The following is a 25,969-nucleotide window of genomic DNA, read 5'->3' on the forward strand; positions in this document are numbered from 1 at the left end:
GGCAGTATATGTAGATTTGGGGGGGGGGTGTATGTACTGATGGATGTTAGGGATTTGTAAGTTGTTACCCATTTCAAGTTGCACAAGATAGCCCTGATTTTTTTTATTCTGCCTCATCCTCTCATCATTAAAAATATAACACTAAATGTTCAAGTTTGAGAAGCAAACTAAACAATTTCCCATGGCCTCAGACCTCTTGGAGAGCCAAAGTTGCTGAAAGAAAAAAGTAATGTCATTTATACAGAGATAAACGCATTGGTGTTCCCAAGATAACTACAAACCTTGGACAGTCAGAAAAAGATGATGTAACATAATGAATCATCATTTCCAGCTGTCAGATATTGCAGTGACCATCAGAACACTAATTTAAGTGGTTCTGTAGTTTGAATGAGAACAGCAGGCAAGATGTAGCAGTTTTTCTAAACTTGAATTAATTGAAAACTGTTATAGCTTTTCTCTCCCTCACATCTGTGCAAAGAATAAAGCTGCAAATTGTAGTATGAATGAAAAAAAGCAGTGAAAATTACACATAAAGTGTCTGTCTTGTTTGGGCATGTAGAAGACTTCAGAAGAGTACAGCATGTGGCTCTAATTTCTATAATTTAAGTGTCCACGGACCACCTCTTGCAAGGAATATCAATATGATCAATTATGAAAAATGTAAAATTATCATCTGGATATTCAACTATATGTTTAGCAACAGCATTTGTTTGCTTTTTAATCTAATGTCATGAATATGCTTGTATATTCTGTTGCGTAATTTTCTTTCAGTTTTTCCCATGCAAAAACACAATACATACAGAGCATTTAGCACAATAAACAACTTTGGTTGTATTGCAGTTGTAATATTTCTTAGCTTTTAATTGGAATCCATTCATAGAAAAACCTGTGTCCACTAAAATATATCTACAATATGGACAATTACCACAAGATGATATAATATACAAGCATATTCATGATATTAGATTAGAAAAGCAAACAAACGCTCTTGCTAAACATATAGTCGAATATCTGGACTATAATTTTAAATTTTTCAAAATTTATCATATTGATATTCCTGCAAGAGGGGATCCATGGACGCTTAAATTAGAGAAATTAGAGCTCCAGTGGCAATTGAGAATTAATGCTATGAACTGGCTAGGTCTAAATGACCAAATTTCTATTGCACATTTGTTGAAATTAAAGTCCCTCGAAAGATAAATATGTATTTTAATTTAATAATAACCAGGTTTTTAGTATATTTATATTGAATTCATGTATGCATATATTTATATATTGTCCTATCTTTACATTTTAAGAAGCATTACTTGTTCCTTAAAGTACTAGGCAGGGTAACTTTAAGATCAGCTGTTATACTAGCTTACATCATGGAGGCCTGGCAGTCACATGATTAATTTAATTTCATTGATTTGTGTTTAAATATGATCACATTTAAAAATTATAGCTGTCTGATGAAGTTTCCACATGAGAATGAAAGTGCTTATCTTTTATTCATTTTTTACTGGGATTTTATAAATAAAAATGGATTTTAACTGCAAGTGTTGACATCTTTCGGTCTGTTGTGTTTACAGATGTTCAATGTCCAACCATTGGATTTTCTGTGTTGAACAGCACACAGGAACACCCGGTACATTACTGAGTACAAGACTCTTCCCTGTTTGAGAAGGGGAAGTAGCACTTTGTAGCCTGGCAGTGCTAGACAGAATGAGACAGTTGTGGTGAAGACAGTTGTTCAGTTTATAGTATATTAGGGTAGGTGAGTGAAGTGCACAGACTCAAAAACTTTGTTTATCACCACCATACCATACAGCACATGGAGAACATGAGTACTTCCAGTAAGACAGCTGCTTTCTCCAACACCAGCATGAGTGACTGTAATTCATGAATGAATGAATCTGTCCTATTTTGCATGCCAGCAGTAGAGGGGTTCATTAACACATTATTGTCATGATGGAATCCGGTAGTGTGTGAGCTGCATTGCGGAAGGTCACCATCATCACAAGGGGGTCAAGATAAGTAGTGTGTGGCAGCAGATTTAACTACACCACAAGAGGACATCACAAGACATTTATATGTAGTACCAGGAAAAAAAGTCTATGCTTTGTTACTTTTGTACAGTTTTAGGCTGCCGATTGCTCATTCTGTACTGCTGAGTAACACATCTACATATGGGGGTGACCTGAGCTATTCTTTGTTATGTTAGTGTGCAGTCTCCTTTGAATGTGTAGCCTATTGTCAGGTGATGCTGTCATTTTGAATGAGTGAAAGGTTAGTGCTTTGTGAGAGCTGTTAGGAGAGGGAACAATGTTCATGAACTAATGAAGTGCACAGATATCTTGACAAGAGACGAAGATACACTGTTGGCTGCTACTATTAGGGGATGGAGACAGAGGTCAGGGTGAGTAGCATGTGATTCCACAGTTGCATGTCTCCTGTTTCATTTTAAAGTTAAGCTTGTAAAATAGTGCAGGGATGATGTTTTGTATCTTTCTTGTACCACACTTCTTCCTTTTGTTTTGTGATGCCAGCAGTTTTAAACCCTTAAGATTAACATTGACCCCTGTTCAGATATCCAACGTGGGTCATTTCTTATGCAACTATCAGATTTTTGTAGTGCAAACCATTTATAATACCAGTGCAAATGACTTGACATCAAATTTCTACCAAAATAGAAGCTCACTTTAGTAAATTTTGAGTTATTTGTGTCATTTTGTCTACCACGAAAAGTGTTTTAGATACAAAGTAATTGTTTTATGCAACTATTTATGGAGACTTAGAAAATATTTTTGTCCTAAATCCCTGGAACACGTGCAGTTTTTCATGTTTTTTAAGGAGGCAGCTGGCCATATAGGGATTGTCCTCCATAAATAGGGACATGTGGTAACCCTACTTAAGATGTTCTGTACTTGGTCAATATTTTAGATAATCTTTTTAAATGTATACTGATTTAGTTTTGATTTTAGTGAGCAGCATATTCTAACAATGTTCTTTTGCAGAAACATCTGATTTTGCTGTGATGTGACCAGTATACACATTTCTGGGTCACATCTTATGCTACTGTAAAAGAACCAATTCAGTGATTCAGATATGGATAGAGATATATAATAATCAATCCCTTCTTTAGTTCTTGTCACCAAATCAATCTCTTAGAAAGCAAACAGGGCAGATATGTAACTCTGCATTGGTGCCACACAGTTGTGCAGTGATATACATGAAAGATGTTATGTACTTATTCCATTCATCATCATACCCAGAAATATATAACCTTTTCCACTAAGGAGATGATGCCCTTCCTGTTTGCCACCTTTGTGATGCTCATAGATGATGCCCATTGTAGCTGGGTAATCTATTAAAATAAAACAAACTGCAACTGACATCTTTGTGTGTTTTATTTAGTATTTTTTACTTCCCCTATCTAACATTTGTGCCACTCAAAACTGGAGCTATAATGTTAACTCTTCTGGGGGGGGGGGTGCTCTGAGTTCCTTAGTATCCAAGTTCACTAGTTTGTTTGAATGCTGGGGAGTATGTAATTGGTCACTTTTCTAGCATTACATGAAGTATCAGTATTCTTGGATATCTTTTAACATATAGCAAGAAGAAATGACCAGTGATCTCTCATCTACATTTCATGTACAATAGTTTTGGACAATGGCAGACAGCAGTTTGGACAGTGTTACATTGTGAAATATAGATCACTGTCCTATTTATTTTTCTTAAAAAAAAAAAAAAAATCATCCATGGCTATTTCTCATAACTGCATCTATCCATTCCACAGTGGAGCACACACCCCTCCCCAGCTGGGTCCACTTCTAAATCTTGAAAGCTCATAATCTCGAAATTCAAAATACTGAGTCCAAAATCTCGAAAGTTCAAAATACTGAAAACTTAAAACACTGAATTTCATAATATCAAAAAAAAACAGAGTACGTCAACACTTACAATATTCCAGCACAACTACATAACAAAACATATTACTCTTTTCCAAGTATAAGCAGGGGGGCAAGCTGCCATGCCCCCCAGAGCCCCTGCTACTTAAATATATCAACTCTGAGATTGCACTCCACAGAAGAAAATGGCAAACATACCATTACGTGCTTCATGACTGCCTGTTTTAACCTTACTCATGTTCCCTTTTAATTTGCTATACTACAACATAACTCAGCTTAGTGTAGTAAAGTGGAATCTTCAAGCTGATATATTTAAGTAGCTGGGGGTGGGGTGCAGGGGAGCTTGCCCCCTTGCTAATAGTTGGAGTAAACTAATATGCTTTGTCTTTTATTTGTTTCTCTATGTACTTCTGTTGGAGTATAGTAAGTGTTGGTATCCTGTAGTTTTTTTTTTTTGATATTATGACATTCAGTATTTTGAGCTGTCAGTATTTTGAACTTTAGATATTTTGGACTCATTATTTTGAATTTCGAGATTATAAGCTTTCAAGATTTAGAAGTGGAGCCCCCCAGCTATACTTATTACGAGGAGCTCTAGGGAACACAAGAAATACCTTCACTGTTTAAAAGTCAATTATAAGCCAACGTTAAAAAAAAAAAAAAAGAATATACTTGTATTATTCAGGTTTACTGGTGATTTCTGTGAAGTTCAGGTAACTCTTTCATATTGTATTGTCTGGCCTCCGATGCTTAACCTGGAATCAGGGTGGCCGAGCATTATGAAGTACACCACAGTCATTTTGATTTGAAAGTCGATTTCATGCAATAGATATGAGAACACTCTTTGGTGTGGTATTGCATAATAACAGTAACATAATCATCTTAAGACCCCATGTGATGAAAATATGGGCACAAACTAAACTTGCAAAAGTTACAAGAGCCTGTGTACTCACCATACCTCTCAACCTCTTAGAGCAAGAAAACTGGACAAAGCTATAAATAAAAGTGGGATAAAGGCCCAAAAATAGGGACATTTTTTAAATGTTGCTCTTAGATACTTAGAAAACTGATAGAATAACAGATTTTGCATTCACATGCATTTCTGAAAGGTATGAATTCCGAAACTCAAATGTTGGTCACTATTTTCTAAATTCAATCTGTAATGATTTGCCAGAAAACTAGGCAAACATCTAGACATTTTGTGTAAATCTGTGCAGTTGAGAGGTATGGTATTCACTTAAAACTCCCAAAGTTTAATATGCTAAACTATAACATTTGGTTCACCTAATGGTGTCACTGTCATTATTCATTTCCATCAATAATATGATTTTGCACAATAAACATGAAAGTGCATTTCAGGGTGAAATTTCACAATGGCAGTGACATATTTCATGAGGTAGAGTCCTAAAGTGACTGTGTTGACATCTTAGCCTAAATCTACTCACATTTGCCAAAATCATAACTTGCTTTCACTTTGGCCATTATTTTTTCTTATTGCTTTGATCAGCACTTTGCAGTAAAACCATTTATTTAAACCATGTTAGAATGTGTTTAATAACTGTCACTTTCCTGTAATAAATGTGTGTAAATGTAGGAAGATCTTGGGTCAATCACATCTGTGAGAGTGTAGCAGCTGGTCTTATGAAGCTACACTTCCTTTTGTCCACTCCTCTTTACATCTGCAGAATGTGCTTAACCTTCTCTATGGACCTGGTTACTGCCAGTCCCTGTACCAATGAAGTCCATCAGTTTACCACCATATCCATGAAGTAACATTCCCTGCTGTCGTTCTCAGATTCTCCTTGTAGCTAGTTTTACCCCTATATTCTTCCATTCTTTGTAATAATTGCTACACCATCAATCTGCCCCTCACCCTGGGGTTATGTAGTGCATCCTCATAATTTCCTCCACATTCCTTTTCCTCTTACCATGTTGGTATCCTTCCATTGCATACAATTAACAAACTTGATGTTTCCCTCAAGATATGGTCCCTATAAGTACACATGATATTCCAGATAAGACTTTATTAGTTCCATGCAGAAGGAGGCAGGGGCACAAACTGCATATCTGGGCAATGTACCATGGCACTTTGGTGAATTTATCACTATCCTGCCATACCACGCAGTGTGATTCAGGATTGTCGGGGTAGTAGCCAAATAATTCTCTTCTTTTTCCAGCACTGGCTACTACTCCAAACATGCAGGTCTTTCCATGATCCTCCACTGTGCATAAGGTTGCACTTTTTCACATTAATTCCCCAGCTGCTACCTACCTGTCCACCTTGCAAACCACATTAGGGACACTGGAGGCTAGCTGCCCCCTCATTACTAACTACTGCAGTATTGGTTCTCTTAAGAATTGACTATTCTGTCTAGTCCCACATTGATCTGCCAGCAATATATTGAGCAAGGACAGCACTGACACAAACATTTTGGCAATCTACAAGTCAATAGCTTCTATTTGTGTAGTGCTTCCTAACTGCTTCTTTCTGCCCTCTGTTAAATAACCATTACCTCACCAGTCTGTGTCTAACCTATTTATGTTTTTCCACCAAATTCAGCAAGACATATTTCAAATACCCTAATGAAATAAATAAACAGCAGTGTATTTTCTAACAAAAATTGCTTGTACATATTAAGAGTAAAAATTGGTTTGCTTTCATTAGCCCGAATGGCATGCACTCAAGGAGTCGCATGCTTTATGTACTTCAGTGAAATGTCGGAATGCCGAATTGTGGTATACCCGACATAAACACCAAACCTCGAAACTCACTACCCCTCTGGACCTAGGAATAAGTTTTAACACGGGTCTAGAAGGGGGCGAGATTGGTGAATTGGGAATATTGGTGTTTGGCATTCCTGTCATTCAGGATGTAGGACATTGTGCAGGTGGACTTGAGCATATGCCATTCAGGCTAATGTGTGTGTGTGTGTGTGTGTGTGTGTGTGTGTGTGTGTGTGCGTGCGTGCGTGTGCGTGTGTGTGTGCGCGTGTGTGTGTGTGTGTGTGTGTGTGTGTGTGTGTGTGTGTGTGTGTGTGTGTGTGTGTGTGTGTGTGTGAATTTGTAATTGGTCATGTGTGGAAGAGTGACTTTGAGATGAAAGCCAATGTATACATGAGCAGCAGTTTCCTACCAGGGTCCATCAACCGATCCTGGGAACTACAGACCCATAAGCCTAACTAGCCTTATCTGTAAGGCCATTGAAAGAGTCATCATAGACCTTTTCAACAAAGACATAGGTGACCTTCAAACTCTTGACCCAACCCAATATGGCTTTGTTAAGAGTAGATCATGCTTATTAAACCTGATGGACTTCCTCGAGAATATCACCAAAGCCCTGGATGAAGGCAAAACAGTACATACAGCCTATCTTGACGTAGCCAAGGCTCTTGACACAACCCCCCACTCAGGCATCATTGAGAAATATACCTAGCTTGGAATTAACCCATATGTCACTAGATGGGTAGCCAACTGGCTCACCGACAGAACACACACAATCAAAGTTTGGTAGTCCACCTCTACCAGCAGACCAGTTACCAGTGGTGTACCACAAGGATCTGTGCTGGGCCTCCTACTGTTTTGAATCTGTTTCTCAGAAGTTCAGATGAAAATAGATGGTCTGTGGCTTACCAAGTTCGCCGATGACTGCAAACTGGGTGTAGTCATTGAGTCTCCCAACGATGTTGACATACTACAGAAAGGGCTTACACAGGAAATGATTGGTGCCAAAGCCACAGACTTAAACTAAATGCAAAAAATGCATTATCATCTCTTTTGTCAAAGGGAAACTCCCTGCAAATTACAATATTAACAGTATTCCATTGGCTCAAACCCTGTGGTGAAAGATTTGGGAACACAGGTTGATAGCAACCTTAACTTCGATCATCATGTGTCCACAGTGGTAAGGAAGGCCTTCTGTGTTGCACATTTCATACGTAAGGACATTGTTTCCAGAGATAAGGATAACTCTCCTGTACTCAACCCTCACCAGACCACTATTAGAGTACAACACTCCCTTCTGTATGTATCTCACTAGACACCTGCAGCAGCTGGAGAGACCTCAGAGGTTTCTCACCAAGAAAATTCAGGGCCTTCAACACATGACCTACATGGACAGACTGAAGGTCCTATCACTGTACTCTGTATATTATAGGCTGCTGTGAGGTGACTTGTGTCTTGCCTACAGAGCAGTCTTGGACACTGCCCTAATGGAAATGCTGCACATCCGGAAGTCAAATGGGATAAGATTCAGTCACTCTAGGGATCTTAACCTAGTCTGCGACATTAACAGGACATGCTGGAGAGACATATATGCTTCCTAGAGATTGCCACTCCTCTGGAACAAGCTCCCTATTCACATAAAACAGAGCTCCTCAATGACCTATTTAAGTGTAACTTAGACAACTGGATGGGAGACCATAAATTTACCCTGGGGGGTGTCACCTATGTCCCTCTTGCATAAGGGCAGTCGGTGCTGATCATAGACTCACACTGCAAATATAGAGCATACAACTTGGTCAGTAAGGGAACAAGGGTATAACATGGCCAGGTTAATAAAGGCCCTAGGGCCAATAGTCTAGTGACCTCCTATGAACCTATGTGCAGATTAGCACTGATCTGCATGCTGTGGTACAATTGCATTTCAGATACATGAAAGTCAGCCAATAATGAGGTCTATCCTCTTCATGGCTAACATGTCACTGAATCACAAACTACCATTTTGTGGGACCAGAGCCTGTTTATGGTGAGCTTTACAACTTGTGCTAGGCCCTTTAATGAAATCTGAGGTATGTGTGAAAGCATTAAAAATTCTCTCTTCATATTTGACATTTCTGCAAATTGTCCAAAACAGCTTGCTTCTGCTACTGATTCAACAATTTATTCCTTACAATTACAGCTTGTCGTACAGATATACACAAATGCCCTAGTCAGATTCAGCCAAAGTCAGCAGTATGAAATATTTGTTCTTGAACAGCTTTATAATTATTGCTACTGAGTTGAAGACCTTGTTTGTGATTATTTCTTGCATTGTATCAAAATATTTTATCCAAAAAGCATCCAATTTAAGTTTTCCTATAAGAAAGTTGTATGTTCATTAACTTTCTAGTCTCCATCTAATTTTAGATCAGTAAAACTGATTGATTCATCAACAATTTTGCAATGTACTATGTGGATGTGTGTGCATGTTATTCTGATTAGTGACTTACCTTGGTCTGACAATATCCACTGCAGATAGTGGTTTGAACAGTGATACAGAATGGACACTCATCTTTTTCAGCTGAGATTGTGGTATTGGCTGGGTGGCAGATGTGGCGAGCTTGTACAGCAGACAAGATGGCAGCAACCAACAGCAGCAAATGAAAGCAGGTCATCCTTTAGAGAGAAAAAGAGGTAATGCTGAGGTCTACAACTCTACACTGATATCCAGAATGATGAGAAGTATGACTAGTGCAGGTACACGATGCAGGTTCAGTTAAGATTTTAGTCTTTGCAGAATAATCACACAAAGTATGTAAAATGACCTATGCAGGCCACCTCAAGGCCTTATCCCTGTATTCTGTCTCCTACAGGCTTTTGAGGGGAGATCTATGCCTGGCCTACAGGGCATTGTGAGACCCCACTCTGATGGACCTCCTGCATATCCACAAAACAGCACCAGAATTACCTGTTCTAAAGACTTAAACCTTGCCTGTGATATAAACAGGACCTGCTGGAGAGATAAGTATGTATTCCAGAGATTACCACATCTGCGGAGTACACTCCCCATCCATGTGAAGCAGAGTTCCTTCCTAACCCAATTCAAGTGCAACTTGGACAATTGAATGGGAAACCAGAAATTCATCCCTAGTTTGGCACCAGTATTTGTAATGGATACAGGTAACCTGTAAATGGTTAATCTCCCAGGCCCATGTTTACACTTATCAAGGGTATCAGACCTTGTCAGAGATTTGGGATCTATGGGTAGGCTTAAAAAGGTCCTTGTGGTCATTAGCCTAGTAAACACCTATGAACCTATAAAAAAGCTAGCCATTTAGTATCCAGTAAAATCTGGCTGCAGACCTGCAAGTGCATAATACTTGACAACCCGGCTGATAAGATGAAACAATTTAGGCGCTTCTTTCATGTTTTGTTTGGTTTTGGAGCATATAATTTCTTAGGTACACATTTTCTTATTCTCTGAATTCTATATTATTTATTTATTTATTTGCTTTGTTTACTGGGAAAGCCCAACTGGGCTGATTAAATAGTCTCTTTTTAGTGGTGGCCTGTGGCAAAAAGCTCCAGATGTGCCATGTAAACAATTTAAACAAAAAAGTAAAAACTTCTGACATATGCATATGGAAAGCTTAGACAGGTACAAATATATCATGAAAGGTACTTACGGGTAGAAAAACAAAGTAGAAGGTATGAACATAATAATCATGTCCAATAATTACAAGATTTTTAAAAAGGATATTGGTGAGCTATTTATACATGTAAGAAGTATTCATACAGAGGTTGTAAAATTATCTTTCTACAGTATATTTAAGAGTGGTGTAGGATTACAATGTTCAAGGGGAGAGAGTAGATTAGAAAAGCAAAAGGAAAGAGTGAAATGTAAGTTCTAGTAGAAAGTATTGGTGGTATTAGCTGAAGTCAGATGGTATAATGAGACAGAAAGAAAGGAGTAAGCATAAAGGGGTTAGCTTAAGTATGAAGTTACAGTGCTATGGTAGTGTGAGCAGTAAGGAAAGGAGAACAGTAGAAGAGGGAAAGTTTTACGATTAGCATGTTTTCTAAAATACTTTACTTGTTTAGGAAGATACATATAAATGAAACTTCTAGTCAAGGGATGAGCATGAACACAGCCATGTATTTCTTGGATACAATTTCGGTTGATTTTTTTAGGACACAGAGATTATCAATTTGCCTCAGAGTTATGGAAACAGTGTTCCAGCATTTGGCAACATAGTTGGAGTACAATGAATCCCCAGCAGAGTTGTTTGATTTAGATGTGGCAAGGAGGATCTTGTCTCCTGAGTATAAGGTACGGTTTGGTTGGTTGATTATTTTTTTAAGTGGTGAGCAATTGTCAGATATATAGATGAGATTGTGAGTAGTGACTGACTGAGAGAAGGATAAAGTGGGTTGACAGTTCTGTCCAATTTAGCTGTTTAACATAGACAGAGATTACATCAGGCATGCTAGGGCAACCAGTGCATTATTTAGACATATAAGTGAAAACTCCACACATTGGTTTAAATTTTTGGTTCTGCAGCATCTTAATGAAGATGAGAAAGGGGGTATTTTGGACATACATTTAGATATATTAGAACTGAGATGGCAATTGTTCATGGATGCCTCTAGGTATCCAGGTATAAATGAAACTATGAGTATTGCCAGTGTTTTAAAACTTGATCAAATTTCAGGTTAGTTTTTAGAGGGTTGAAGAACAATTTTGACTTTTTAACTTATTCAATATTTGATTAATGAATAGAGATGATGTAATATTTTGTAATTGAAATTAATGTTTTTATGATTTTTAAATGTGTGTTGGTGAATTATGGCTTACTGGAAGTTATGATATTGCTTTAAGAATTTTAATTGTTGTCTAATTGAATAATTGATGGGTGTATTTAACTTGGTTGGGTAAGGTTAATTCTTTGTTCTGAAGAAGTCTCTGTAGTGGAGAGGAAAGCGCTTAACTGTTTTTGGAATAAAGTGTGGTGTCCTTTGGAGTGCTCACTTTCTTCTGTTTTATTCTATAGACAGAGATGAGCCCTATATGACTGATTAGCTGCAAATTTAAATACTTTTTGCACCAGCATTCTAGTTTGCTTAATGGTGAGATTTGTAAGCTGGCAAGTATTTGAGAAACATAAAGGAGAGTAGGAAGTAGATAGGAAGAGACTATAGTTTTTCAAGCTGTAGCTGAAAGGGTGAAAGGCAAGGTTTTACCTTATGCAAGCTATTTTTTGATGTTTTTATTGCTTGTTTTATATGTATGTCAAACTTTCGTTGATCATCAGTTAGAATTTGACTTGAAGCACTTTATTAGTAGTCGTAGTGGTGGTGTTGTCTGATCTTCTTCTTCTTTCGGCTGCTCCCATTAGGGGTCGCCACAGCGGATCATCTGTTTCCATTTCTTCCTGTCCTCTACATCTTGCTCTGTCACACCAACCACCTGCATGCCCTCTCTCACCACATCCATAAACCTTATCTTAGGCCATCCTCTTTTCCTGTTACCTGGCCGCTTCATCCTTAGCATCTTTTTCCCAATATACTCTGCATCCGGTGGTGTTGTCTGATGTTATGCTAAAATAAGAGTTTATATGTTTTTGGGATTAACAGAATTAACATATGTGGTGCATGATCCCAATGTCCCTAGATTTTACAAATGGACAGCTTTATTATTAGAGGTGTTAACTATGTTATTAATGGGAATTTCACCTGCACAACAAAAAACATACTTTATTTAGCACAATGCTTATGTTGTTCCATTTTTATATAGAGAAAACATCTTGAAAATGTAGGGAACATATATGTGAACACTTAATTGATATTAGAAAAAGGAATATCTACAATGCTTTATGTAAACATGGTATTGATTTTAATACGCTTAAGTTTGGTTTAATGGGGTTGTGGCAGATTAATAAGGAACAACAGTAATGGATTATAGATGAACATCTAACCTTATGTGAACTTAAATGGCAGTTAAAATTGAATGCCGTGAATCATCCTAGTTTGAATGATGTCTGTTTTCTAAATCCTTAAGTTAAAGAGTTATGAAGTAGTTTCTGTTAATTAAGTGTTTAATTTATCGTTGTTTTTTTATTGGATGTGCTTGACATGTGATTTTAACTATGGTGTACTTAAACCTTTTAGGAGTTTTTTCATTCCTCTGATGATGTTCCATAATATTAGGAATGAAAGCGCTTAAGAATAAATAAAATTCAACTCAATTAACTTATCTTTGTATCTGTTGTTGTGCTATACAGGTGCTGCAACAGGTGGTTTTATGTTATACGTTTGTTTCATGCACCTGTTTGGAATTCTTCTAGTTAGAATTAATATAACTTGTAGTGAGGTTTAAAGGAATTAGGAGTTATTTAACCAGCTTTCTATTGCTGAGAAAGATTCCTGAGTTTGTTGTTGTATATCAGCTATATTTGAGGATAAGTCATCCGCGTATCTTACAACAGTAGTATGAGTAGTATACATATGGAGGTCACTGATAAAGCTATTGAATACCAATGGGATGAGTACTGAGCCTTGCTGGACTCCACAGGAACAGGTAAAAAGGAAAATCAGTGAGATTGCCATTTAACTGCCTGCATTCTGTTACTTAAGTAGCTGTTGGACCAGTAGAGTGATGGGCTACTGATGAAAGTATATAGTGGTCAGCTTAGAAATATTTGTTCATATTTGTTAAGTATTACAGCTTACTTGCTTTAAAACACAATTTAGGTCCTGCAGATCATCAAGGGCAGCCAGTCCTACTTCAGTTTTCAGTTATCCTTTCTGTTTTAAATTGCCCATACTGATCTCTGTAGGGATGCTGCATTTCTCTTTACGTAGTGTGTCAGAGGCACAACTATTCTGCACCATGTATCTTTGTGATTTACAATCTATAACTCAAGATCAAAATGAAGCAGCTAGTATATGTATGCATTTATTTAACCTGAAGATTTTTCTTTCCCTCTTGGAATGTGTCCAGGAAATTACATAGCGTTAAAAGATTTTTACTTGTAGATACAAAAGTTTATTGTCGGAGCAAATCCAAGGCCAAAACAAAAAAAAAAAAAAAAAACATTTAGAAGAGTGACCCTAGAAAAAGCTTCACAACAAAACCCTGCAGGTAGCGGAGAGTAGCCTGCCAACCTAAGCAGCATGTCTTTAGGAAAGAAAACACACACACACACACACACACACACACACACACACACACACACACACACACACACACACACACACACACACACACACACGGGACTCATGCAAATTCTACACAGGTAGAATCTTAAAAGAAGGACTGAAACTACTAATGTGACAATGATAAAACAGAACATAAACACATAACCCAAATAATAGAGGTAGTAACATATGTTTATAAAGATTATATCATCCAAACACTTTCTCTGTTTACTGAAACACCATCTCAGATGAAAGCAGTTGAACCCTTATTCCAAAATCAAACTGCTTTTTATTAAAAGATGTAGCTAATGTTTTTGTTATTGTTCTTTAAGTCAGAAGAGAAATGCGTCATAATAAAGCAACCCGCAAGCCGTATTCATATTTTGGGTCAGCTACCCCATTTTTGTATACAGTATCACCATGGACATCCAGAAAATCCTTTTACATAAACCTTGAAATACTGTTGCATGGTTATGTGTACAGCTTTTGTGACATAACAGGTCCTTTAGTCTTTAACATTTCATAGTAAACTGGCCTCTAAAATAGTCTGGCAAAATCAATCCATGTTTCCAAACGTCACCTTTTTATTCTTGTAAATTTGTATACTTTAATACTATTTGATTCTGTTGTTGACAGTTAGCTCTCTCAGTATATAAGACACCATAATTCCGATATGTAGCTATTTCAATTATTACATTTTCATTTGCCCTTTTTTAATTTCATAGATATCTAGTTTTCTTGCTGCAACTTTCTTAACTGCTAGTATTGGAGGATTTCATGTGATCAGAGCCTTCATTTTCAGCACTTCCTTGTAGTTCAGGTTTCCAATTAATTTATGGAGTGAAGGTTTTAGTTTGAATGACAGGTGTGCTCACTTTGTTATAGCATCTCTCCATGACAGCAGTATAGCAGCCTTTAAAGGACGACTACACTTGAAATACATTTCATTTTCCAAGAATGTCTTTTTTCTCAACAGTTGAGTCCATATACTGCCACATGCAAACCATATCTTAGCTGTTTCTTCCTTCTTTCACATTTGCTATTCAGCTTCCTAAGGCCACAGCAAATTTGGTTTGCATAAAACTTGTGATATTTTTAGGGACTTGCCTCATTGGTACTTAAATCATATTGTCCCTCCCTTTTTAAGATTTTTGACAGAAAAAAAAAGCTCAGATAACAAGGCATTTTTAGCCCTTCATTAATTTCCACTGGCTGATAAACTTATTCCATCACTGGGGAGTCACATCTCATGTGTGTGTGTGTGTGTGTGTGTGTGTGTGTGTGTGTGTGTGTGTGCGCGCGCGCGCGCACGCGCATGTGTATGTATGTGTGTGTTTGTATACTATTCTCAGCTGCCTCTTTTTTCACACAGAGATCATAAAATGTTATGACTAGAATGACAAGAAACATGGTGCCAATGAATGAAAGGCACAGTAAATAAGTCCCTACAGCTAATTCATTCCTAGACTGACAACATAATCTATTTTAAGCACTATTTTTGTAGCTGAAGAAGAAAGGGCTCATTATAACATGTTTCAAACATGACAGAGTATCTCTAGAAAAAACATCACTGAGACTTTATCCAGGATTCTTAAAGTAGACAGTAATTTTGAATACTGCTTTTCTAAGTGAATGATAATATGATTCTGCATGAGATGGAAGGGCATTATAATCATGTCCTCTGGGGCACAGAGGAGAGTGTGAGAAGGGCCATGATTGGCACTGTAGAAGTGGTGCTATAGAATGCGAGTGCTGATCATTCCATAAGGAGCATGAGCAAACATTTCATCAGCCATTATATTAAGCAATCAAAGACTGCCTGCAGTGTGTGTGCATGTGTGCGTGTTAAACTATAACAAGGAGCATCCAAACAGAATAGTTATTTGTATAGAGCGGGGGTACTTTTTTTTTTTTTTTACTTTGGGTTAACTCTAGAGAATTTTTACATATATTGTTTTATTGTATTATTATTTTCATAGGCTCATAGATTAGTACTAAGCTAACTGCCCTTGTGAGCCATTTTAAGCCTAGCCAATTATCCCTTGTGAGACTCAAACCCTGCACCTTGCGTTTGCCAGACAAACACCTTAACCATTAAGCCACCCTCCCAACCGTCTCTTTTTATTTTTGATAGCTCTGGAGTATTTCTTTATTTTTTTCCCCATCAACTCTGGTTGAGGGGCTGCAATTTGGGGGTGTCAACTGAGCTAGTTACAGCTCTGGTGTAGAACATCAAGGTAAATAAAATGACTTCATTTTTTTCTCTTTCTGAAGATCTAATGGTCAACAACAAGACAATGTATATTCAATCTTAAGAGAAGCCAGAATAAATCAGTCCATCTAATAATATATTTTACTGAAAGAGTAGATCCAGAGAGGAACATCGTGTGAAATAATCATCACATATACTTATTTTTAAGAGGTTGATGTTCACATGGCCATTACAAGGTATGCCTGTATAATGAAATTTGGCAGGCATTGTGTAATTCTATTTTAGTTCACTGCATGATTATAAATTCATATAGGCAGTCATTTAAACATCACATGCTTGATAGCAATTAAAAACTTTGGAATGCTTTCTTTTGCCATTTGAAATATATTCAAGTTCCATTTGACTGGATATGAGCAATGAACCTAATTTATGTGCAGGTACTATGTATATATAATGTGAAACTGCTGAATTCTGGAGGGCAGAAATGTGTGTTACCTTATTTCTACTATCTATCTATCTATCTATCTATCTATCTATCTATCTATCTATCTATCTATCTATCTATCTATCTCTCTATTGAGAAATAGTCATGGAACTCTGGGAATGCTGGGGAGTTTACTCTCCTTCAAAAATATATATTTTTAAGTTGACTAGTTGGACAGTCAGCTATGTAGTTTATCTGATGAAAAACACTATTAAATAACACACACTGAATTTGGCATGTGTTTTTATAAAAGGTACATCAAAATGTTTTAATTTCCCAAAGTTATAAAGTTCAGTTCACATGTGCTTATCTTCTGTATTTTTCTTTTTTAACAGACATTTCAGAATACTCTTTGTATGAGTCTGCCATATGAACAAAAATAGGGAACATTTTCATGTCTTGGTCAGACACTGATTTCACAGACTGAATGCCAACTGCCAAATTTCATTTCCTTATGGGCAGCAAAAACATTTTTATGTTAGGCAAGAACAATCCATCCATCCGTCCACAACTCCTTTTTCCCATTTTTACACATGGGGTCAGGGTGTCACTTCAACAGTGACAGTCATCTAGAGCCAAAGTTCACACCACTTGGTGGCTTGCCCTGCTATGTCTGTTTTTCCATACCACACACTTGCACGCACCCTCACACCTATTGCCAGTTTAGAGTGTCCAATTCACCTTGCCTTTTTTCCTATAGACGAGGCTGTATGATAAATTCACACTTCACTCATTATAAACATCCACACCCTATGCTGGCCGAAGATACCATCTTGTTTGGGGATAAGTTAGTGGGGAGTTATCCCTGTGGACATTGCAGTTTTTGTATCTACATAAACAAAACTACTGAATTCACAAGCAGCAACACCTCACAGATTTTTGACATTAGGTGCTTTGCCAATTATGGCAGTGACTGAGTCATTTATCTGGCCACTTGTTTTTGCTCTGCGTTTTACGTAGGGCAAACATCACGACCTGTAAAACACAGAATAAGTGAACATCTTAGTGATATCAGGAATAAACGTATTCATAATGCATTGTATAAACGTACACTGACCCATACCACTGCCAAATTCAGTTTTACAATTATAGACAAAATCCAGGGACATAGAGCTAATAAAGCAGGCTGGCACTCCATTTTAAACAGAAAGGAATCAGGATGTATTGTCAAGCTCGGAGCTTTGTTTAAGCCTGGTTTAAATGAACATAATTAAATTTTTGGGATAGACCAATTGGAATGTAACAGGTTAATTAATTGAGTATATAAATATGTGTAGAGCTGATGGATTTCAATGCACTGAGGACAGCATTTTGTTCTGCCGAAATCGGTATGCCTATTTGTTTTTTATTTTATCTATATCAATAAATGTAGCCTTTTACTCCTATTTGGTGCTGGACCCTTGTTTGCTATCCTGATACTTTTGGTTTGGTCCGTGCACCAAGTCCTACATGTGTGGTTTTTGGAATATTCCTATCAGGAAACTGAAGCACCCAGAGAAAACCCATGTGAAAACAGGAAGGATATGCAGTCTCCACACAGAGGGCACCCCAGCTGAGAATCAAACCAGGGTACCTCTTGCTGTGAGGTGACAACATTATCCACTATGCCGCATCACTTATCATTTCCATGACATTATAATGAAGACATTATTTTGGAAGTTTTGTGTTAAAATATTGTGAATTTCAAAATTAACAAACCTATATTTATCACTTTATAGTTAACGGCACAATGTGGTGATTCTTATTATTTTGGCCTACATGTTTCATACAGTCCATTTTAAGACTTTACCTTTTAGAGTACAATAATTATCATTTTCACCTTGGGATCATAGAGTGTTTTCCCATAGTGACTAAAGAACCACCATTGTGGCATGATTGCATGACATCATCATCACAGTTCATGGAAATCTGTAGATGACATACTGATTGCTTAATGCCAACATAAGAAATGCCCAGCCTTGTAATGATCCTTATTTGGATTGTCCACTGAACTAAGTATATGCACATGAAGGTAATAGATTGTAAATTCATGTGGTCACTGAGAGATTTATGAGTTAAGCATGGGTGAAATTTGGTATCCTCTAGAGTCCCTGAGAGGATGTTCATGACAATCTGTTTTTATCTTATAGATCAATGACATGATAGGTTTGCATTCTGTTGCTGTCAATGAGTTATGATAAAGAGCAGACACTTTGGAATGTGACAGCGTTGGTGCCATGTCAGTGACTTATGGTAAGGAGCAGACACTTTGGAATGTGACAGCTTTGGTACCATGTCAGTGACTTATGGTAAGGAGCAGACACTTTGGAATGTGACAGCTTTGGTGGTATGTCAGTGACCTATGGTAAGGAGAAGGTACTTTGGAAGGTAACAACTTTGGTGGCATGTCAGTGACTTATGGTAAGGAGCAGGTACTTTGGAATGTGGCAGCTTTGGTACCATGTCAGTGACTTATGGTAAGGAGCAGACACTTTGGAAGGTAACAGCTTTGGTGGCATGTCAGTTATTTATGGTAAGGAGCAGGTACTTTGGAATGTGACAGCTTTGGTACCATGTCAGTGACTTATGGTAAGGAGCAGACACTTTGGAATGTGACAGCTTTGGTGGCATGTCAGTGACTTATGGTAAGGAGCAGGTACTTTGGAATGTGACAGCTTTGGTGGCTTGTCAGTGACTTATGGTAAGGAGCAGGCACTTTGGAATGTGACAGCTTTGGTGGCATGTCAGTGACGTATGGTAAGGAGCAGACACTTTGGAATGTGACAGCTTTGGTGCCATGTCAGTAATTTATGGTAAGGAGCAGGTACTTTGGAATGTGACAGCTTTGGTGGCTTGTCAGTGACTTATGGTAAGGAGCAGGTACTTTGGAATGTGACAGCTTTGGTGCCACGTCAGTGAGTTATGGTAAGGAGCAGGTACTTTGGAATGTGACAGCTTTGATGCTCATAAGCAGAATTACAAGGTTGAATGCATGACAATGGGGTAATTGGCATCCTCCAAGTCAGTGAAAACAAGGGATGGGGGTAGGTGTACTCACTTTGTCATACCATGTCTTTCACTAGAACTAAGCACAGACAGTATTTAAGTCAGAAGGTGGATTAGGATGGGGTACTGGACTGCATCTGATTATTTTTCCCCTGTCTTCCACAGAGTGCATTCAATTATAATTTATTTGTTAACTCAGTAAGAGAGCTTGTCCTTCCTAGACCCTTTTCAACCATGACCCTGGCCACATCAGTAAAGATAAATGTAACACACACACACACACACACACACACACACACACACACACACACACACACACACACACACACACACACACACACACACACACACACACACACACACAAAGATTGTGTAGCCAATTAACCAAGTTTTGGTAGGTGGGAAGAAACCAGTGTCCAGACAAAACTCATGGAGATATGGGGAGAAAATGTAAAGCTTCTTAAAACAGTAACTGAAGGTCAGGATTAAATGCCAGCCCTTGGATACGTTAGGCAGAGTTTTTCAAAACAATGTAGTGCTGTTTATTGTCATTCTTTGTGACTCTTGCTGAAGTGGTGATCCAGAAGGCATGTTGGGATATTTACTGCTTTTAGTGAAAAGAGTAGTGAGTAGTCTGGGATATTTACCCACTTCAGTGGAAAGTACAGAAGGCTAATGTTTTTTCAGTTGATTCATGCAGGCTTGAAACAGATAGACACTGTCATCATGTTTTTTTTTTTCTAGCTGACCTTCCTACAGTTGCTAAAAGGAATGAGAGGCAATGAGCAATGAGTGACCAGAAGGTGAGTTACTATTTGTAAGTCTGTACACTTTACCTAATTGCATGTTAGCTTTGAGAAGTTATGTGGAAGGAGCTCTGAGGATTAGTCTTCAGTTCCCTAAGGATGGCTTGCAATATTATTGGGATATTCAAGTTGTTCATATCTTTTCTGTATTTTGTACGTATGATCAGATTGCTTTGCATTTCATCAGTAGTGGGTTTATCGGGTATGTTAGGACGTAGCTAAGACTGCTTGTGCAGTGTAACTTCCACAATAAACACACACATACCGTTTTCAACTAAAACAACATATATGCAGGTGAGGCAGGGACAAATATAAGGCTACGTGAAACTGGAGGTCTTATGCTGAGAGTAGGGGATACCATTTGGAATGAAAACTGGAATGTGTTAGGTGGGTTTTTTGCTAAATTCTAGAAGTTTAGAACAGAAAGCATTGATCTGCTAATGACCTTCATCCTGGGTTTGATTCCTTCAATCTTGACCCACAAACAATGTGATTTTGTGCGAGTCACGTAACCAAAAAGTGCTTTTGTATCTCCTCATGAAAAGAGGCACTGGTATCTAATGGATCTACCCAGTTAACAAATGAATAAAATTAAAAAAAAAAAAACCACTCCATTAAATCCATGCATAACATTGAAGAGTTGATGCAAACATTTAGTTTGTACCACTGCATCAGAGTTTAAACTCTATTACCAGCAATGATTTCAGTAAACGTGTTATAATATTTTATTCTACTCTGTGTGCTCATTAAGAAAGAGTGTGCGTGTGTGTGTGTGTGTGTGTGTGTGTGTGTGTGTGTGTGTGTGTGTGTGTGTGTGTGTGTGTGTGTGTGTATGTGTGTTTGTGTGCATGCCTCATAAATTACACTTGCACACATCAAGTTGAATGACTTTCTTAGACCTGTACATAATGTAAATACAGGGTGAGGGAATTCTACTTAGTTATAGATAATGAAGTCTATTAATAGTTTAGACCCCTAACCTTCTGTCCTACAATGCCACACCTAGACAAAATATGACACTACTGTTGATTACTGTGACATGATAGATATTTTGCATTCTTTCATGGTACAAAAATAAGATTATCCCTTTGCTTAAATGAGTTAGTTCTGCGGTGCATCCCTTGTTATATCTTCAGTACTTGCCACCTACAGATTTATGACTTTCTTTCCCTTTGCAAAGTGATTGCCATCACAGAATGAAACATTAAAATCATTACCTTCTCCTGTCCAGGTAAATAAAATAATCAAAGCATATTGCATTATGAAACAAAGAAGTATTTCTTGTGAAGCTTGGTTTAAAAGTCTGTTTAAGCATTCTCTGTCTGTCTTTCTCTGTAAAGACTGCATTTTATACTTTAGTATTCTGTTTACTTTTCATTGTCACACATTTATATGAATATTTTCTGTAAAGAAAAGAACACTCTCTTACCTGTTTGGAGAGTGACGCTTGTCTAACCAATGTGGCTACTCATACAGGAGTCTGAAAGAGATAAATACGAACACCCTAATCTTGACCTTTTTATAAGCAATGTATCCTGTGTCGTTTCCTGTCTCCTTCACAGAAAAAAAAAATCCACCCCCTCCAGTATATCAGAATGGTGTAAACTTTTCCATTTTTAATACTATTCCAAAACAATATATATTTAGGTACATGTTCTGTTCAAATGCTTGTGTGAATCAGTATCCCAAGGTTAGTGTTTTGTATGTTGGTGGATAGATTATTAGATATGAGGATTTGCTTAATTCCTTTATCTGTGAGTAAAGGTACAGCTTGTTTCTTAGAAGAAGGATGAGAAGACTAGCTAATATTAGGCTGGCTAGCTTAGGGTCTTTCAGTGGAAGATTTTTACAAAAGGACAGGGAATGCTGCCAGGATTCTGTTTCCAGTAACTGAGCAACTGTGTGGTAGAAGCTGACTATTAACAAAATGGCTGTCTTGGTAGCACTGTAGGCAGGAGGGAGGATACTGTGTGTGAGATGATCTACTAGTATGTAAATAGCCAGAGTTTTGGAAAAAACACTGATCACTTGTGGGACACCTTGCTGATGTGGAGGTGTATCATACCTGCTGTCTAACATTAAGGGTTTGAAAAGGGATTCTGGTCATTAGAGACCTAACCTGGGATGAAAGCACCAAGTGTGATATGGACAACATTCCTTTTGGGGTGAAAGTAGCAGATATGTGCTTAATATCTTGCTTCCCAGCACTGGAGGAAAGGATGATATGCATATAATTGATACTCTGAGATCCTTGGGGTATGGATTTTGTTCAACAAATCTTTTGAAGGTGGTCTGCACACAATGTGAAGATACCTCTGCATTCTTATGTACCTAGGCCAGATAATAGTGGAAAGCAGCATCCTAAGAGGAAGGTGAATTCCATAGGTCTGGATTCAAAAAGCTCCAGGGCTATATTGTGGAGGGGGGTTGCAGGGAGACAGTGCAGAATAGAATACTCCCCCATATACAGATAAGCCTGAGAGAAGGTGTCTGTCTACCTAAAGAGCTCCGTCAATGCAAACCACTCTGTTGAGACATGGTCAGCTACTCACAATGCACAAAACTGCAACACTGAGTCATTCTTATAATTCAGTTTCATATTATACTGTGTTAATGAGTTGAATTATGATTGCAGATCAGAGTCTAGAAAGACCTGAAGTGGTCCCTTATGGTGTTATTCATTCAGGGTGTAGGAAACCTGTGCACTCTTGAAGAACAAGCAGTATGCAGACTGTCAGCAGAGTGAAGTTGTTGGATAGAGAACACAACCTGGATGGGGTTACTTTATGGGTGTCACAGCAGGGCTGTTAGTGGATCTTCCAATTATGTATATGGTTGGAAGGAAAAAAAATAGCCAAAGCATCAGTACTACAGAAACAGAACAACCTCAGTGGCCATTGTACAGAAAGGAAACAAACTTTATTTTATGTCATTCATTTGTTAATGAGATAAGTCCACAATGTAGCCATGTACTTTCCCAAGTTTGGAATGAGGTATACCTAATACTGAGCAGAAAAGACTTGTTGCCTAGGGATGTACACGTAGTGTAGTACCAGATTAAGAAAATTACTATGTAAATGTGAGAAGGCCTACAGCAACAGCAGTAGTAACATGTAAAGTACCTTGTTGGTAAACTGCCTGGGTGCAGCAAATCAAGAAAAATCAGCCATAGTAGAGTGTCTAAAGACAACCCTAAGATTCCTTTCCACACGGGTGTGTAATGTTCAAAGCTATGCTTTTGAGTTTGTCTTCCATACCTGATCATCCTATTGCCATTGTGTATGTTAGGTTACACACCATAACAGGGTACATGTACTGGGAATGCCAGACAAGATTGATAGTTGATACTACCGCTAGAGCTGCAGGCAGTGTATGCACTGATTCTTATGGACTTGGGTATAATCTTTGTACTGCCCATGAAGACTCTCACAATTCCTTATTACTGTATATGAAATACAGAAATGTAGGGATCTTTTTTTGGAACTGCCTAAGTTGGAATTATGATCACAAGTTCAGGTTATCACCTTACTATGAACATGTATTATTTTGGAATCTGGCCTTATGTCTCTACTAATCTTAAAGTTCTAGGGAATTCAATTCTGCTCATTTATAACAAGACATACTCTTTTGTCCACATTAAAATAGTTTGCTTTTGTGATTTGGACTTGTTTTAGAGGGTTTCTGTATAATGCCACATGTGAGCCATAGATAGAAGGATGTATGATAGAGGCCTAGAAGGCATCCCTGGATGGACAAAATCCCAAGAATTCTAAGCAAGGTGATCTTTATATATGTTTCAGAAAAGCTCTAGGTTATTTGTATGAAACCTTATTTATTTTGTCTTTTTTTACCAGGTTTGTCTGACTGAGTTTAGTCAAAAATCCCTTTTCATAAGAGGATGGAAAAAACAGCTCCAACATATTACAAACATTTTTAAACACACATTTAGTAAGTCACATGTTCAGATATTAAGTAATATGCATTAACAATTGCACATACATTTCCTAATTTGATTACATTAATATGAAATACAGAAAACTATTACAGTATAAAATATACTTATGCATTTAGTAGATGTTGAACATGGAACATCTGAAGAGGCGTATTAGTGGGTTTGTCAAACTGGTAACAGATCCTGTAATTAGATAGAAATTCAAAGAAGTGGAAATGAGTGAAAGATCTAGGTAGGGCAGAAAACAACAATATTGTATTTAAGAGGTGGGGTTTTAAGCAAGTTCAAAGGCAATTATATCTAGCTATCATCAGGTTTACATTATAAGTAAAGACGTGATGTGACAAGTAATGTCACAAAACTACATATATGGCTGGGAGATGCTAGTAAAACTATTAAGGTATTGACTGGGGTTGTGAGGCATAGGATTCGGAGTGAGGAGAAACAGTTTGATGACATGGTAAGATGACGATTACAGAGGTATTTATCGTGGACATATAGGAGCAGATTGACTGATCTGATAGGTGACGTTTTAGTTGTGTTTTAAGTAAGTTATATTATGAATGAATTTCAGTGGTGGTAGGATGTGGTTCCATAGTTGAGCTCACTATTTGAATACAGAAAGTCACCTACAGCATTATTTGATTTGGCTATCATGATTAGTGATTTTCCTCCTGAGCATAACATTTTTCTAGGGAGTAGTGTTGTATAAAGTTTGCAAGGGCTGGGCAATTTACTGGCTTACAGAGAAGTCTGTATTGTAATAAGCTGAGAAAGTTCTAGGTGATATGATAGTTCTAACCATTTTAATTCTCTGAGTGCAAGGCAGTGTTGTATTTTATTGTTATAGTTTACATCAGCATTGACTGTTTTATTATAACATTGCTCAAGTCTGGATAGCTGTGAGACTTGAAGGTTAGTGAAGACTGGGGCCACATAGAGGAGCGATGCAGTGAAAACGTAGAGGCTATACGTCTTCTGGCCACGTCAGTGAGGTTTTTACACAGCACAATGTGCCTCGGTTTTGATGAGCTTTTTTTTAACAAGGTGTGATACATAGTGGTCAAATTTTATCTTGTCATTTATTTATTTCCATTTGTTGACTGGGATAATCCAACCGGGCAAAACCCCTTTTCAACGGAGGCCCAGGGAGAATAGCTTTATGTTTACATATTATAAAACACTTGAACCTGGCATGGGATTATAATTTTTAAAGTACCAAAAGTGGTTTAAGAAATGAAAAAGGTTTCAAAAAGCATACATAGGCATGAAGAAAACAAAAGAAACAGATGGCATACATATGATATATAGGAATAGAAATTCACATGTTGGATATATGCAAGTAGAAAAGAGAATGGCTGTAAGCATATACAGTTAGCATGATGAGGTGGTATGATTATCCAGGTGCAGAGCTGGAGCATATCCAAGAGTTAGACAGGTATTGTTTGAGTCTAGTTTAAAGGATTTCAGTTCTAGTTGCTGTAGTTCAAACAGTACATTGTTCTACTGTTTAGTGACATGAGTAAGATGAGCTACCAGCTATGGTTTTATATTTACTAGAAATTAGGAAACATTTATTTTCTGAGTGCAGTTCTCCTGTAGGTGAGTACAGCTGGAGCATGTTCTTAAAAGGAGGACATTTTTTCTGGATTTATAAATTAGGGTGTGTGCAGTAATGAGTTGTATATAAGAAAGATATCGTGGAAGCTCAATCCAGTGTAAATTTTAAGGACAACACAGTGATGT

The 25,969-nt window shown here is 37.6% G+C and overlaps 1 protein-coding gene across 1 annotated transcript in view; it reads right to left on the minus strand.

The window, feature by feature from the left end:
- Positions 1-21,789, minus strand: part of LOC122811482 (lutropin subunit beta-like) — a 35,101-nt gene extending 13,312 nt beyond the window's left edge. Inside the window, exons 1-2 of the mRNA XM_044083346.1 lie at positions 21,701-21,789; positions 9,098-9,263 (exon numbers count right to left, since the gene is read on the minus strand). Coding sequence (XP_043939281.1) covers positions 9,098-9,262 — 165 coding nt within the window. The 5' untranslated portion in view covers position 9,263; positions 21,701-21,789. The remainder of the gene's footprint in view (positions 1-9,097; positions 9,264-21,700) is intronic.
- Between the last annotated feature and the right edge of the window lie 4,180 nt (positions 21,790-25,969).

The sequence above is a fragment of the Protopterus annectens genome, chromosome 9.part0, assembly GCF_019279795.1.
Source record: "Protopterus annectens isolate FY-2018-M chromosome 9.part0, PAN1.0, whole genome shotgun sequence".
Lineage (NCBI taxonomy): Eukaryota > Metazoa > Chordata > Ceratodontiformes > Protopteridae > Protopterus > Protopterus annectens.